We start from the raw sequence: 16150 nt of genomic DNA on the forward strand, positions 1-16150 counted from the left end.
AGCATGTGGGTTATGCCCGTGGTGAGGAACTCTGGTATGATCGACGGGTTGGTGAGAGATCTCTGAAAAGTTTCCGCTAGGATTTTGTGGGTGCAATCGAAATATTTCCACCAATAATTATGAATGCCATCGGGACCCGGGGCAGACCAGTTGTTCGCCTTTCTCAAAATTATTTTTATGTCATCTTCTGTGATTCTCACTTCTTCCATGGTGTATTTCTTGGACTCTTGTTCAGCGTCTCGGATCCAAAATGCAGTGTCGTCATGTTCCACTTCAGATTCCCAGATTTCTTTCCAGGTGTTTTGCATACTTTCAGCTATCGGTGGTTCTTCTTCTGGTGTTATGTTGTCTTCAAGAGATCTGAAGAATTGTTTCGTATTTTTGTAATATAGCTGATTATTTTTATATCTCTTCACCCTTTCATTATAGTGCTGTATACGATGACCCAATGCTTTTGTCTTTTGTTTTAGGATTTAAGGAGTTTCCTTGAAGGTGAGTTGGTTTGTAGGTAAGTATGTAGAATACCAATTCTTCTCCTAATGTATTTTATTTTTGTTTCAGGGCGAGTTTTCCAGGGTGGTGTGTTTTCTGTCATGGGCAGTCGTTGTCCATCTCTTATTTGCACTCTGTTCTCCTCACATACTGTTATTGCACTGGCGTATACATAATCCAAGATTTCCTCCAGTGTTACTTGGGGTTACTTACAAGGGTTATTCACCCTTTGGACAGTCTCAAGGATCTTATGTGAGCCCTTCAGCCTTGGATATCTGGCCCTTTCTTGAGGGGAAGTTCCCATATACTTCTGTATGTTTCTCTCGAAAATTATTGATGTTCTACTTCTTTTGGGGCTTGTCTCATTGTTCGTGTCTGCTTCATCCACGCTTGCCTCCCATGCTACAGCTTCGGTGTTCCGATCCTCATCCGTCACGACTGGTGCGTAAGATCTAATGCTCCGTTGGATGCTGTCTAGTTCAGTTCTTGAAAATTTTTCTTTGTCGAGCATCCGTCTGACTTTGTTTGGGAGAAGATTTGCATATGACTGCTTCTCTGGATTTAACTCGTTCCAAGTTGTTGTTAAAATGTCACGATAAGTTCTAACAGTTGCCTGTTGTAGATCTTGTGCAATAAAATGAGTGCGCATTAAAAGATATTCTCCTCCTCTGACCAGCGCACTCTCCCATCTCGTTTTGGAGCCTCAGCGAGGCGGGTATTTAGTCCGTCCAAACTTATGCTCCTCCTCAATCTACTGACAAGGTTTGAGACCTGGCTTACGGTGCCATCTCGGGGGGCTGCGCCGCTTGCCCCACAGTTTACCCCATCGTCCCCGCGTACCCGAGTTGACCGGAGTGGAGGGTTAGCAACCCTCCCTCTGTGAAAAAAATTGCTTTCGATGAAATAGACGAAGCCTCGGAAAACTCCTCCGGTGTAGGGATTGCGCCTGGAGGCATAGAGGTACAGTCCCTAGCAGAAGAAAGTGGAGCGAGTGGCACTTCTCTGCGAAATGGCACCACAAGGCCAAGCACCCGGACTAGGTACACCCGGGGAATGAGCTTGGGTCTCATGGTTGGTAGTTCAATGGAACGCCTCCCCGTGGACCCCGCTCAAACCCGCTCGAGGGTGAGGCAGCATTGGACCCGACAAATGAACATAGGTCTCATCAATGCTTACTATGAAATAACAGAAGGAGAAACAAAGACGAGGAAATACGCTGACCAACTAGCAGAACGATGGCGGAATATGTATCCTGACAAAGTGCTCACAGGAAAACACCTCATAGCGCAAATCAGAAATATCAAGACGCGAAAACTGTTGGCACCGGACGAATTAGAGGCTCTCAAGGCCGCGGCAATTAGCCGATCACCAGCGGCAAATATCCGTAATATCAGGAGAAGCTTGCTAAGAAGAAGTTCCATAAGAGCACCACAACTCAGACCCGAAGAAAGCGATGAGACAGATCAAGTGGAGGAACTGAACATACTGGATGAAGTTACCGATGATACATTCCATCTGTTCCAAGAAATCAGGCTCAAATGGGAGGGCACAGCCTTTGAGGTTAGACCAAAAATCTCTAGAGTGAAAAATAACCCAGAATCAAGGAACTTGATACAGCTTCTCGATGCTGCCTTGAAAGACACGATCCAGGCATCCGCGAATCTAGAAGAACTAAGCCATATTGTCTACAGTGCGGCTATCACAGCCAACACCATCCAACAAACAACATCGAAAATACGACAACGAGGACATGGCCAACAGGGTAAACCTCCTTGGGAGAGCAGACTGGAGGAGAAGATCAAGAAATTAAGGAAGGAAATAGGAAGTTTGCAAGCATTTCTGAACACCCAGAGACCAAGCAGAAAATTAGAAAAGAAAGTGCAGGAATATGCCAAAAAAGCAGGACTGAAAAGAAAAGAAATTGATTACCGTGTAAAACTTCGAACTCGCTTGGAGATGCTGAAACAAAAGATAGCTGCACTGGGCAACAGAATAAGGAGGTACCACAAGAGAACTCTGAGATACCGGCAGAACAACCTCTTCTCCAACAACCAGAGGGAATTCTACAGAGGACTCGTAAAGGAAAAGGCAGAAAAAACAGATTCACCAACACCTGAAGAGATGGCAGAGTACTGGTCCAAAGTGTGGTCTCAGAGTACCAGTCACAACGAAAATGCCGTCTGGATCAAGACCGAGGAGGAAGAACAACGAGATCCTCGGGAAATGGATGCAGTGAACATCACAGAAGAGCACATACGGATCACAGTCAAGAGGATGAAAAACTGGACTGCCCCGGGAGTCGATGGCATCCACAACTACTGGTGGAAAGCACTGAAATCAACCCACCTAGTATTAGCACGGCTTATCAAGGGAGCACTCGAACAACCACACATCATTCCAACATACCTCACACAAGGCATCACCTACATGATACCCAAGAAAGGAGATCTAAAGAAGCCAGAAAACTACCGCCCTATAACGAGCTTGCCATCGCTCTATAAGATAATGACTTCCACCGTGTCCCATCAGATTGACACTCACCTCAAGAGAAATAACATTATGACGTGGGAACAGAACGGATGCAAGAACAACGGTAAAGGAAGCAAAGAACTTTTGATAGTCGATAGGACGATCACAAGACAGGCAAAAACACGAAAGAAGAACATCTCGATGGCCTGGATTAACTATCAGAAAGCATACGATTCTGTACCCCATTCATGGCTGATAAAAATCCTGAAAATATACAAGGTAAATGAACAGATCATCCGCCTTCTTCAGTTCCTCATGTCCACCTGGAGAACAAAGATAACAGTGGCTGGACACTCAACACCAGGCCACACCGTCAAAATAAGGCGAGGCATATTCCAGGGAGATGGCTTTAGCCCGCGATGGTTCTGCCTTGCTCTTAATATCCTCAGCAAGCTCCTCAATAGATCAGCGTATGGCTACTCCATGAACGAATCAGTAAAACTTAGTCACCTGTTTTACATGGACGACATAAAACTTTATGCAAGAGGAAGGAAACAGCTTGAGGGAGAAATAGAACTTGTCAGAAGGTTCAGTGATGACATAGGAATGTCGTTAGGACTGGACAAATGCGCCATGGTGGAGGTTAAACGGGGAAAGATGGTGACAGAAGGAAATAATAATAATAATAACAGATCTTTATTTCAAATCATTCCCAACCTACATACAGGAAAAAAACGAAACGAAATAGTGTCACAAAAGTTGAGAGTCTACCCTACAAAATCTCCCAGGGTATAAGGCTCTTTATTCAATAATAGACTATACAATTGTTTTTTGAATATTTTATGATCTCTTGTTTTCTGCATTTCTGGTGGAAGAGCATTGAACATTTTTAAAGTTCGATATTCAACCTGTCTCTGTGTGGTACTCAAATTACATTTTGGGAGGTTGTATGCCATTGTCCTTGTCTGGTATCTACGTTTCATATTTTTATGTTGTTGATAGAGCTCCTGATTTTTGTGGAAGAAGTGCAAGCATTCCTGTATATATAATGCATATATGGTGAGAATTCCATTTTTCTTAAAATGTCCCCTACATGATTCATTATACTTTAAACCACATAGTATTCTTAATGCTTCTTTCTGTAAGATGAACAAGGTTGAGATGTTTCCAGATCCATAGAACATTAAACCAAATCTAAGTTTGGATTCAATTGTAGCATGGTACACTGTTTTTACAGTTTGATGTTTCAGATACCTGGCCACTATTCTGAGAGCATAAATAGACGGTCCCAGTTTTTCTCCTAAGTAGGCAACATGGTCTCCCCAGTTCAGTTTCTCGTCAATCTGCAGACCCAAGAATTTTGTAGATTTTGCAACCAGATATTTTTCATTATTGATAGTGACACTACTTGGATTTTCTACTCCGGAATTGGGTGGGTGGAAAGAAATTAGAGTAGTTTTCTTTCTGTTCAGTATCAAGTTATTTTCCTGTAGCCATTGTTCAGCATCTTGCATAATATTCTCTACAATCTGTTTCAGATTCGGCCATAATAGCTCTACCATAAGCATGCTGTTATCATCTGCATAATTTATCATCGATAAAGAGGCTTTGTTATTTTTCAATTGTATGTCTATTCCAAAATCATTGATGTATGCAATAAAGAACAAGGGGCCTGCTATACTGCCCTGTGGTATCCCCAATTTGATTCCTTGCACTTCAGACCTCACTGCTGTTTCATCTTGTGTCAGTTCCACAATTTGTTTTCTATCCTCAAAATATGATTCAATCCATTTCAAGGCTATTTCTCCAATTCCATATCTTTTCAACTTTTTTGTCAGTATTCTGTAATTCAAACAATCATATGCTTTAGATAGATCTAAAAATAATCCTAGTGCTAGATTTCTATCTTCAAATGCATTAGTGATCTTTTTTATGAAACAGTAAACCGCAGTCTTAATCGATCTGCCCTTGAGATATCCATGCTGATTGTTGCTAATTATAGATCTGTGTATGAGATATTCCATTATTTGATTACAGAAAGCTGTTTCGAAGATTTTTGCAAATGATGGTAATATGCTAATTGGCCTGTAATTTTCATATTCTTCTGCACTGCCCTTTTTATATACAGGTTTTACAATAGCAATCTTCAAACTATTTGGGAATTTTCCTTTTTGAAGCGAATTATTAATTATGTAACATAGGGGTTCTATAATTTCCTCAATTGTCTTCTTCATAGTGCTATTCGATACATCATCTATTCCACTACTATGTTTATTTTTCATATTTTTGACAATGTCCCTAAGATTGTCTTGTGTTATCGGTTGTATTGTTACGTTCCTATTATTCAAAGAGGAGGCCAGGCCTGAATTCTTTTTATATCTATGATTTTCCCAAAAAAATGAAAGAATTTCCACCATTCACAATTTTATTCCTTACCTAACAGATATGAACAATCAATACAAATGATTAATTGAATTAAAATCATGTGCGGGAAGGCATTCCCGAAAGACATCAAGATATGGATGCAAAATGGCGTCGGCGGATGACAAGATCCTCAAATCCTCTAGATACTATTCTCCCACAATCAATTGTCCTGGTGGTGTCGACTTAGGGCTACTTGAACCAACGTATAACAATCCTTCTGGAGTCTGGCAATGAACAAGGAACACAAATATATATATATGTTACGGCTAAAGATAGGTGTGAACATAAACTTAAGATTAGCCGGCTAAACTTAGGTTTAGCTTCGGGTATTTGCTAATGTTAGTTTCTTCTATCTTTAGCCGGCTAAACTTAAGTGTAACCACATTCCATCGGCTAAAAATGTAAAAGCCTTGAGGGGGGCAAATTTTCGGCAATTAAAAGAATGTAAAGAAATAGTAATACGAGTATAATCAAACTATTAATGCAATGCATTTTTTGTATGAATTTCACATATTTTAATAGCAGAAAAGCATTCTGTTAAGCAGTTGAGAAATTGGAGAATGAACATATATTTGTTTCAACTGTGTCTCAACGAATTCTCATTGACGAATCTAAAAATCTAAACGCCTGATGACAAAATTCATGACATGCTATTTTGAGTGTGAGGAAAACTGTAGTGTTAATGATTATTTTTCATCTTGTTATTATTCATAATTTGAAGGAAATTGAATGAGCAGAAGGAGATAATGAAGACAAGAATGATGCCGCAGTACGGCATCATTCTTGGTATTTTGATATTCATCAAAATACCAAAGATTAAATTCTAGAAAAATATAAGTAGAAGTACCCAATCTTGTTTGTAGTTAACCGGAATATTTGTCTCAAAGATTATAGAGTTAACTCTATAATCTTTGATTTGGCTGATAAGCTTTACGATGAATGCACTTGTATCCCCCGGGATGATTCATCAAGGGTGGCCATATTTTGGAACCCGTATGTTCAATGATTCGGGAAGAAATTTTTAACAAAATCAGCTTGAGAAAGTGTTTTCAACTATGTTCATGTTCATAGTTTTTTTTTGTTCTTTTTTGCTAAAGAATTGGTTGGAAAGAAATTGCAACGTTAGAAACTATAATTCCTATTTCGTAATTTTTCTATAAACCCAATCATTGAATGGTAGGGAAAATATACTTCTGTTTGCGGAAAAAATTTTTTTTTTCTATGCCTGATATCTCATTTTCTTGTGGGGTCATATTATGGTTTTTCACAAATAAGGCTCGGTTTGAAGAGCATTAATCTCTTAAACAGATGAAAATATCTCGTTAAATGTTGAATTGAAAACATTACATACATGGGCGTTATGTAATACAACCCCAATACATTCGATGCTCTTTTGCATATTTCAATTCTAAAAAATTAAACAAAAAAGTGGCCGTGTGCGTTCGTCCTATCCCATCCGACCATTCATGAGACATCACCTCTGCGCGTGTCCATCGAATACATTTTTAGCCGTTCCGTTTTGGGTAATGTGCACATTAGCCGGCTAAAGATGAAATGCCCTGAAGCAGATGGATATTTTATCGAACTTTAGCCGATCCTCGAATATAATCCTAAGTTTAGCCGGCTAATCTTAAGTTTATGCTCACACCTATCTTTAGCCGTAACATATATAGCTCTCCGCAAAATTGCGATCTGATTTCCCACTATATTTGGGAATCAAGTTATGCTTTATTCCAGTTATTATCCGAAAAATCGTATTTCAAAACACTCCAGATACAAAGCAATATATACTTGTCTTTTCAACGAAGCCAGCACAATGACGAAATTAAATTAACTCCAGGAAAGAGCATGTGTGTCGGCGCGGTCAATCAAGTTTTTCATGTGTCGACTTTGTCGGGAAGGTGCCACCAAAAATAACAAACCAATATACAGGGATGTAACACACCATCCCTCCAAAAGGTGAAAATACGAAGTGTTTTCATCCAAACTATCAAAGAAATGCACCATCCCGACAATTCGACTGAGCCATCTGTTCATCCAATGCCACAAAATAGGTATTGTATGTGGAACAAAAGGAAATGGTGAGAATTTTATCTTAAAAATGGAAATAATTTTCATATTTAAAACGAAAAAAAAACTGAGATCTGAAGATATTTATACGCATCGAATTTTTTTAAAAATTTTAAACATTACAATTTCTCAAAGGTTAACCGTTATCATGATCACTACAGGTATAATCTGGTTTCAGATCCTTCACATGGTATTCACCTATGGATTTACCATTTTTATCAACTAGTTCATAAACATTGCAACCAAGCTTATTTTTAATTTTATGAGGTCCTGTGAACTTTTTATCCAGTTTCGATGAAAAATGTTTTGACGCATCAGAAAGTGAAAAATTTCTTTTCCATACAAGATCACCCACGCTGTATGAAACGGGTCTCCTGCGAAGATCGTATCTGTTTTTAGACCTTTTTGCTGCCTTCTCAATATTTTGTTTAATAATTTTATGAAGAGACCGCAAGATATCACATTTCCAATCTAAACTTATCTGACGCTCCCCACCTGGTTTTCTCCTCATTTCAGAATATTCTCCACCATTTATTATCATTTCGCGACCGAAATTTGCGAAATATGGGGTACATTTTGTGGTTTCATGTTTCGCCGTTCTTAAAGCACATGCTAAATGTTGCAGATTGCGACACCAATTTGATTGCTGATCATCAATGTAGGAACTAATCAGTGTTTTCAATACCCTATTAACTCTCTCTGTAGGATTATTTTGCGCATGATAATAAGCATTCAACAAAGGCTTAACACCGTATCTCTCTAAAAATTGTTTAAATTCATTACTTCTTCCGAATTGTGTACCATTATCTATAATAATATATTCTGGTACTCCAAATGTTAAGAATACCTGTTGTTCAATGTGTTTGATTACTATTTGTGCTGTTGCATTTCTCACAGGAGTGAAAATGCTAAACTTACTGAAATAGTCTGTGGTAACTAAAATATACTTGTATCCGTCGCTAGAAGGCAAAGGACCAAAAATGTCGCTTGAAATCATTTGCCAACACGATTGAACATCTGGTCTTTTCCCCATCTCCCCTGCCGGCGCTTTCTGCAAAGGTTTCTGACTACTGCATGTTGCGCATTTTCTCAAATATCTACAAACGTCAGCTTTTAGATGTGGCCAGAAGTATTTCCGATTAAGGCGGTCATAAGTCTTGTAAACACCTAAATGTGCTCCGGTGTCAATATTGTCATGATATTTCTTTAGAAGTGCTGATCTTCTATGTTTCGGAACTACTTCTTTCCACTCATCTGTCTCTAATGAAAGGTGTCTATATTTATTAGGAATGTGAATATAGATTTTATCATCTATTATTCGGTATTTCTGATAACGCAAAGGATTTTCAAGGATATTATTGAACAACCTGTTGTACCATGGGTCATCACAGCTCTCAGAACTAACTGAAAAGATGGTTTTCTCAGGTGCTCTTGATAAGCAATCAGGGACAACATTCAATTTGCCTTTTCTATGAACTATGTCGAAATCATAGGCTTGCAATTTCAAACACCATCTTCCCAGTCGGCCCTTCGGATCTTTCAGATCGTTTATCCACTTTAAAGCAAAGTTATCCGTAACAACAGTGAATTTTTGGCCTTCTATATAACCTCTCAACTTTTCTACTGCCCAAATGACAGCGAGAATCTCCAATTGCGTCGAACCGAATTTCGATTCATTTCTGGTGAGAGACCTAGACAAATAACAAATTACATGATCTCTACCTTCGTAAGTCTGATACAGAACACATCCTAATCCTAATGTCGATGCGTCGGTCTGGATTATGAAGGGATATTCCCAATTTGGACACGAGAGTATTGGGGGCGAAGCGAGCGTATTTTTAATTTTATTGAAGGCTTCCTCACATTCCGCTGACCAATTCCATTTAACATTTTTTTTTGTGAGCCTAGTAAGAGGGGCTACAATGGATGAAAAGTCTGGAACAAATCTACGGTAATAAGATAGCATGCCTATGACCCGCTTTATGTCTTTAGGACATTCCGGTTTGGGCATCTCTAAAATAGCGGATACCTTTTTGGGGTTAACAGAAAGTCCGTTTCTGTTCACAATAAATCCTAAATATTCTAGTTCCGTTCTGCAAAATACACATTTCTCTCTTTTAAGGGTCAAGTTGTGCTGTTTAAGTCGATTGAAAACCTCTTCTAAAATTCTAATATGTGTTTCAAAGTCGGGTGCCACTATAATAAGGTCATCTAAGTAGACGAAAACATATGGTTTTAAATCGCCAAATAGTTTATCTACTAAATTTTGGAATGTTTGCGCTGAGCCATGTAAGCCCATTGCTAGTCGCTTGTACTGAAAATGACCTCTGCCAGGCACCGTAAAGGCTGTATATCGCTTTGATTCTTGCTCTAGTGGGACTTGCCAAAATGCGTTTTGGATGTCCAGAGAGGACAGATATTTCGCGTCTCCTAAGGAATCCAAAATTTCATGAACAAAAGGTAATGGATAATTAGGCTTCTTGGATACTTTATTGAGCTGTCGGAAATCAGTTACAAATCTGTATGTCCCGTCTTTCTTTTTGACCATTAATATTGGCGACGACCATTCTGATTTACTAGGTTCTATCACGCCAAGTTCGAGCATACGGTCTAATTCTTCGTTAATCTTTTGTTGCATTACACGACTTACACGATAATACCTTTGTTTAACAGGTTTTGCATCGCTTTTAACTTCAATTACGTGCTCTATTGCATCCGTACAACCTAATTTGATATCTGAAATATCATCAAAATATTTATCAACAATAGAATTGAGTTTTTTCCGTTTCTCTGGAAGTAGGTCTGAAGCAGTTTGCAAATGACAACTTGATATAGAACTCGCTGCTTCGTCAGAACCTTTTCTTGAAAAAACCCATTCTTGCTTTCGTAGATCGAGAATGATTCCCATTTCAACCCAAAAATTAGTGCCTAGAACTAAAGTATGCCGTAATGCAGGAACGATATAGATGTCAAAAACAACGGTTTTGTATTGCAATGAAATTGGCACACAAACTTTACCGATGCAATCCGCACTTTCATTGTTCGCTACTACGCAATTATTGATTTTTGATTCTTCTAATCTCAAACCTAACGAACTTAAGATTTGCCAACCATCACTATTCATGAAAATATTGTTTGCTCCACTATCTAACAATGCTTTGAATTTTTGTCCGAAAATTTCGACACTAATGTAGGGACATTGATCATCATTTACTTGAGAAAAAATGTAATCCAGAACCAAAGATATACCTTCTTTGCTAGGTTTTTTTATGTTAGAATTAGGAGAAATGGTCGGTTCAAATTTATGTCTGCCTAAGCCACGACCAGGACTTAAGCTCTTTTGAAGTTTTTTGATGATGAGCACTCTGGACAAGTTTTCTTTGTATAGCCTACTTTATTGCATCTGAAGCATTTGATAATCTTGGAAGGACAGTTTCTTGCGATATGTTTGAGTGAATTGCATTTAAAACATCGTTTACCACCACTCGAATGTTTACCATTATTGTTTTTTGTACTATCTCTGAAATTGGGAGAGTCCGAGCGATTACTAGAATTACCTCTTGACTGACAAGCCGAAGAATCTCTAGATTTGACGTTAGCTTCATTTTCAAAACAATTTTTGAATCTATTATTACTATTATTTTCAGAACTATCTCTTGAACTATGTTTACTATAAGAGTGTTTGGAGTGCCTATCTTTTCGTGAACGAGAGTCATTATTTTGCTCAACTGAAAACACCTCAAATCTCGAAGATGGAGCTATTTCATTTTTTGTGTACTCCGATTGGAAAACTGGTGAAACTACATCTTGGAATGTAACATGTTCATTATAATAATTCGAGTGAGAATCGATCTTGTTAACTAGTTTAACTAGCTGCTCTTCGGAAGAAATGGTTTCCAAGACTATCTTATCGCGGTATTTTTTTAACAAATTTTCGCGAATTCTAGCAATCCGTTTTTGGTCTGGGTACGGTTGTGGCAAAAAATCCATAAGTTCGCTAATTCGCGCTATATAGGAACCAATACCTTCGAAATCTTTCTGTTTGCAGTTTTTAATCAGTTCTTTTATATGTTTCTCATAATGTAATACGCAATATTGATTAACTTTTCTTATAAACATTAGAACATCTAAACTATTTCTATATGTACCCCTGAATTTTATGTTCCATTTAGTGATTGGAATATAATCCTGATTATTGATGACTAAATTTTTGGGTGAAGTGATATCGCTCTCACCGATATCATTTCCGCTAGACAAGGATTCATTTAATAAAATGGATCTTAATTCATTGAATTCTGAAAATGTTATGCTAGATTTATCTTTCAATTCATCGATTTTAGTAATTTCACTTTCATCAGTTGCCTTTAAACGGTTCAACCTCCCCTGCAAATGCCAGAATGAAACCTCTAAGTATGAAACCAATTTTTCAGTGAAAATGCATTTAATTTTCTTTGATAGGGTACCCAAAATTTCTCTGCAAATTTGTACCTCAGTATCGACATCTAAAATAAGTCCTTCAGGTAACTCATCTACTTCCAAACCTTTACGAATTATACAAGCATTAAGGTGTTTAGCGAGATCTGATTTATTTTCCTTTGATACTGTGAAACCTCTTATGTTTAACTCATAAACGATCCAAGCTCGCTCCAATAATTCGAAATCAAAATTCGACATTTTTTAAAAATCAAAATGTTCTAGCCGAATAAGTGTGGGATGGTTCAGGAAATTAATGAGTTTGTGACACAGAATGAAAAAATGTCTCACCTCTATTTTATTTGATGATAATGCCCAGAAGGATTGCCGCAGGATGGTCAGTGAGAAAATGAAATGAATGATTTGGGCGTCCAATCTCGATGTCCCCGTGGAACCTCCTTTCCAATACAATAATCTTCCAACCTAACTAACAGATATAAAATTTTATTAGCTTCTGAATACTGAATAGATCTAGTAAGTAACTCGGTTGTGAAATTTTTCTGTCATTCATGTAATCTTAAAAGTACAATGGGTTTCGTAAACAAAAATTCCTCCAAATCATGAGAAAATCAAGATGAACCGTATCGGAACCACTTTGTTACGTTCCTATTATTCAAAGAGGAGGCCAGGCCTGAATTCTTTTTGTATCTATGATTTTCCCAAAGAAATGAAAGAATTTCTACCATTCACAATTTTATTCCTTACCTAACAGATATGAACAATCAATACAAATGATTAATTGAATTAAAATCATGTGCGGGAAGGCATTCCCGAAAGACATCAAGATATGGATGCAAAATGGCGTCGGCGGATGACAAGATCCTCAAATCCTCTAGATACTATTCTCCCACAATCAATTGTCCTGGTGGTGTCGACTTAGGGCTACTTGAACCAACGTATAACAATCCTTCTGGAGTCTGGCAATGAACAAGGAACACAAATATATATATATAGCTCTCCGCAAAATTGCGATCTGATTTCCCACTATATTTGGGAATCAAGTTATGCTTTATTCCAGTTATTATCCGAAAAATCGTATTTCAAAACACTCCAGATACAAAGCAATATATACTTGTTTTTTCAACGAAGCCAGCACAATGACGAAATTAAATTAACTCCAGGAAAGAGCATGTGTGTCGGCGCGGTCCATCAAGTTTTTCATGTGTCGACTTTGTCGGGAAGGTGCCACCAAAAATAACAAACCAATATACAGGGATGTAACAGTATATGGAAAGGCTCTTCAACTTCAATCTTCCTTTTCTTTTTCTGAGGTCAACTGTATTTTCTGTGTGAGGTTAGGAGCTATGTTAACAAAAAATTTATTGAATTCATCAGCTATATCTTTTAGGTTGTTATTTTGAGGCAAAATGTTATTTCTTTCTTTATTCTTCAAGGACTTTACCACCGTCCAGACCGCTTTGTTCTTATTATCTGAAGATTCTATCAACTCTTCATAAGTGTGGACTTTTTGTTTAGTTAGTAATTCGTCATATTGTTTTTTTACTTCCTTGTACCTGGTTCTGAAACTGGCATCTCTACTACTCATTAGCAACAAAATATCTAATATTTCTTTAACCCGATTTATATTTGGATCAGAGCTGTTTTCTTTCTTGATTTGGGTGTTATTTTTCGCAATGGACAAGCCAGATTCAAGTTATTTAAGTATATCTTCTGAAAGTTATCAAATTGCTCATCTACATCTTCCTTACTTGATTCATACACCTTGGACCAGTTTTGGGAACCCAGTAACGCTTTGAATTTTCTTAAGTTGTTTTCAGAATAAATTCGTCTGTAGGTGGATTTTTGTTTAGTTTTTAATTCAAATAAAATTTTTTGGCCAGAGTGATCTGAGATATGAGTATTAAGTATTTTAGTGGTGAAAGGATAATCAACTCTAGTAAATATATTATCTATACATGTTTTTGATGTTGGTGTTATTCTTGTGGGCTCTGTAATGGTTTGTTTGATATTGTAGGAATTCAAAAATGCCTGCCACTCACCTCACTCCACACGGTGGAAGTCATTATCTTATAGAGCGATGGCAAGCTCGTTATAGGGCGGTAGTTTTCTGGCTTCTTTAGATCTCCTTTCTTGGGTATCATGTAGGTGATGCCTTGTGTGAGGTATGTTGGAATGATGTGTGGTTGTTCGAGTGCTCCCTTGATAAGCCGTGCTAATACTAGGTGGGTTGATTTCAGTGCTTTCCACCAGTAGTTGTGGATGCCATCGACTCCCGGGGCAGTCCAGTTTTTCATCCTCTTGACTGTGATCCGTATGTGCTCTTCTGTGATGTTCACTGCATCCATTTCCCGAGGATCTCGTTGTTCTTCCTCCTCGGTCTTGATCCAGACGGCATTTTCGTTGTGACTGGTACTCTGAGACCACACTTTGGACCAGTACTCTGCCATCTCTTCAGGTGTTGGTGAATCTGTTTTTTCTGCCTTTTCCTTTACGAGTCCTCTGTAGAATTCCCTCTGGTTGTTGGAGAAGAGGTTGTTCTGCCGGTATCTCAGAGTTCTCTTGTGGTACCTCCTTATTCTGTTGCCCAGTGCAGCTATCTTTTGTTTCAGCATCTCCAAGCGAGTTCGAAGTTTTACACGGTAATCAATTTCTTTTCTTTTCAGTCCTGCTTTTTTGGCATATTCCTGCACTTTCTTTTCTAATTTTCTGCTTGGTCTCTGGGTGTTCAGAAATGCTTGCAAACTTCCTATTTCCTTCCTTAATTTCTTGATCTTCTCCTCCAGTCTGCTCTCCCAAGGAGGTTTACCCTGTTGGCCATGTCCTCGTTGTCGTATTTTCGATGTTGTTTGTTGGATGGTGTTGGCTGTGATAGCCGCACTGTAGACAATATGGCTTAGTTCTTCTAGATTCGCGGATGCCTGGATCGTGTCTTTCAAGGCAGCATCGAGAAGCTGTATCAAGTTCCTTGATTCTGGGTTATTTTTCACTCTAGAGATTTTTGGTCTAACCTCAAAGGCTGTGCCCTCCCATTTGAGCCTGATTTCTTGGAACAGATGGAATGTATCATCGGTAACTTCATCCAGTATGTTCAGTTCCTCCACTTGATCTGTCTCATCGCTTTCTTCGGGTCTGAGTTGTGGTGCTCTTATGGAACTTCTTCTTAGCAAGCTTCTCCTGATATTACGGATATTTGCCGCTGGTGATCGGCTAATTGCCGCGGCCTTGAGAGCCTCTAATTCGTCCGGTGCCAACAGTTTTCGCGTCTTGATATTTCTGATTTGCGCTATGAGGTGTTTTCCTGTGAGCACTTTGTCAGGATACATATTCCGCCATCGTTCTGCTAGTTGGTCAGCGTATTTCCTCGTCTTTGTTTCTCCTTCTGTTATTTCATAGTAAGCATTGATGAGACCTATGTTCATTTGTCGGGTCCAATGCTGCCTCACCCTCGAGCGGGTTTGAGCGGGGTCCACGGGGAGGCGTTCCATTGAACTACCAACCATGAGACCCAAGCTCATTCCCCGGGTGTACCTAGTCCGGGTGCTTGGCCTTGTGGTGCCATTTCGCAGAGAAGTGCCACTCGCTCCACTTTCTTCTGCTAGGGACTGTACCTCTATGCCTCCAGGCGCAATCCCTACACCGGAGGAGTTTTCCGAGGCTTCGTCTATTTCATCGAAAGCAATTTTTTTCACAGAGGGAGGGTTGCTAACCCTCCACTCCGGTCAACTCGGGTACGCGGGGACGATGGGGTAAACTGTGGGGCAAGCGGCGCAGCCCCCCGAGATGGCACCGTAAGCCAGGTCTCAAACCTTGTCAGTAGATTGAGGAGGAGCATAAGTTTGGACGGACTAAATACCCGCCTCGCTGAGGCTCCAAAACGAGATGGGAGAGTGCGCTGGTCAGAGGAGGAGAATATCTTTTAATGCGCACTCATTTTATTGCACAAGATCTACAACAGGCAACTGTTAGAACTTATCGTGACATTTTAACAACAACTTGGAACGAGTTAAATCCAGAGAAGCAGTCATATGCAAATCTTCTCCCAAACAAAGTCAGACGGATGCTCGACAAAGAAAAATTTTCAAGAACTGAACTAGACAGCATCCAACGGAGCATTAGATCTTACGCACCAGTCGTGACGGATGAGGATCGGAACACCGAAGCTGTAGCATGGGAGGCAAGCGTGGATGAAGCAGACACGAACAATGAGACAAGCCCCAAAAGAAGTAGAACATCAATAATTTTCGAGAGAAACATACAGAAG

General features: G+C 39.0%; 2 protein-coding genes across 2 annotated transcripts; one reads left to right on the forward strand and one right to left on the reverse strand.

Moving 5' to 3' along the window:
* The first annotated feature begins 1545 nt into the window (after positions 1-1545).
* LOC123322306 lies at positions 1546-3756 on the forward strand. Its single transcript, XM_044910249.1, has one exon. The coding sequence runs from the start codon at positions 1546-1548 to the stop codon at positions 3754-3756; it is 2211 nt and encodes a 736-aa protein (XP_044766184.1).
* Positions 3757-13907: 10151 nt separating this feature from the next.
* Positions 13908-15404, reverse strand: LOC123322307. Its single transcript, XM_044910250.1, has one exon. It carries the CDS (start codon positions 15402-15404, stop codon positions 13908-13910), a length of 1497 nt encoding a protein of 498 aa, XP_044766185.1.
* Positions 15405-16150: the final 746 nt, after the last annotated feature.

Source organism: Coccinella septempunctata, chromosome X (genome assembly GCF_907165205.1).
Source record: "Coccinella septempunctata chromosome X, icCocSept1.1, whole genome shotgun sequence".
Classification (NCBI taxonomy): domain Eukaryota; kingdom Metazoa; phylum Arthropoda; class Insecta; order Coleoptera; family Coccinellidae; genus Coccinella; species Coccinella septempunctata.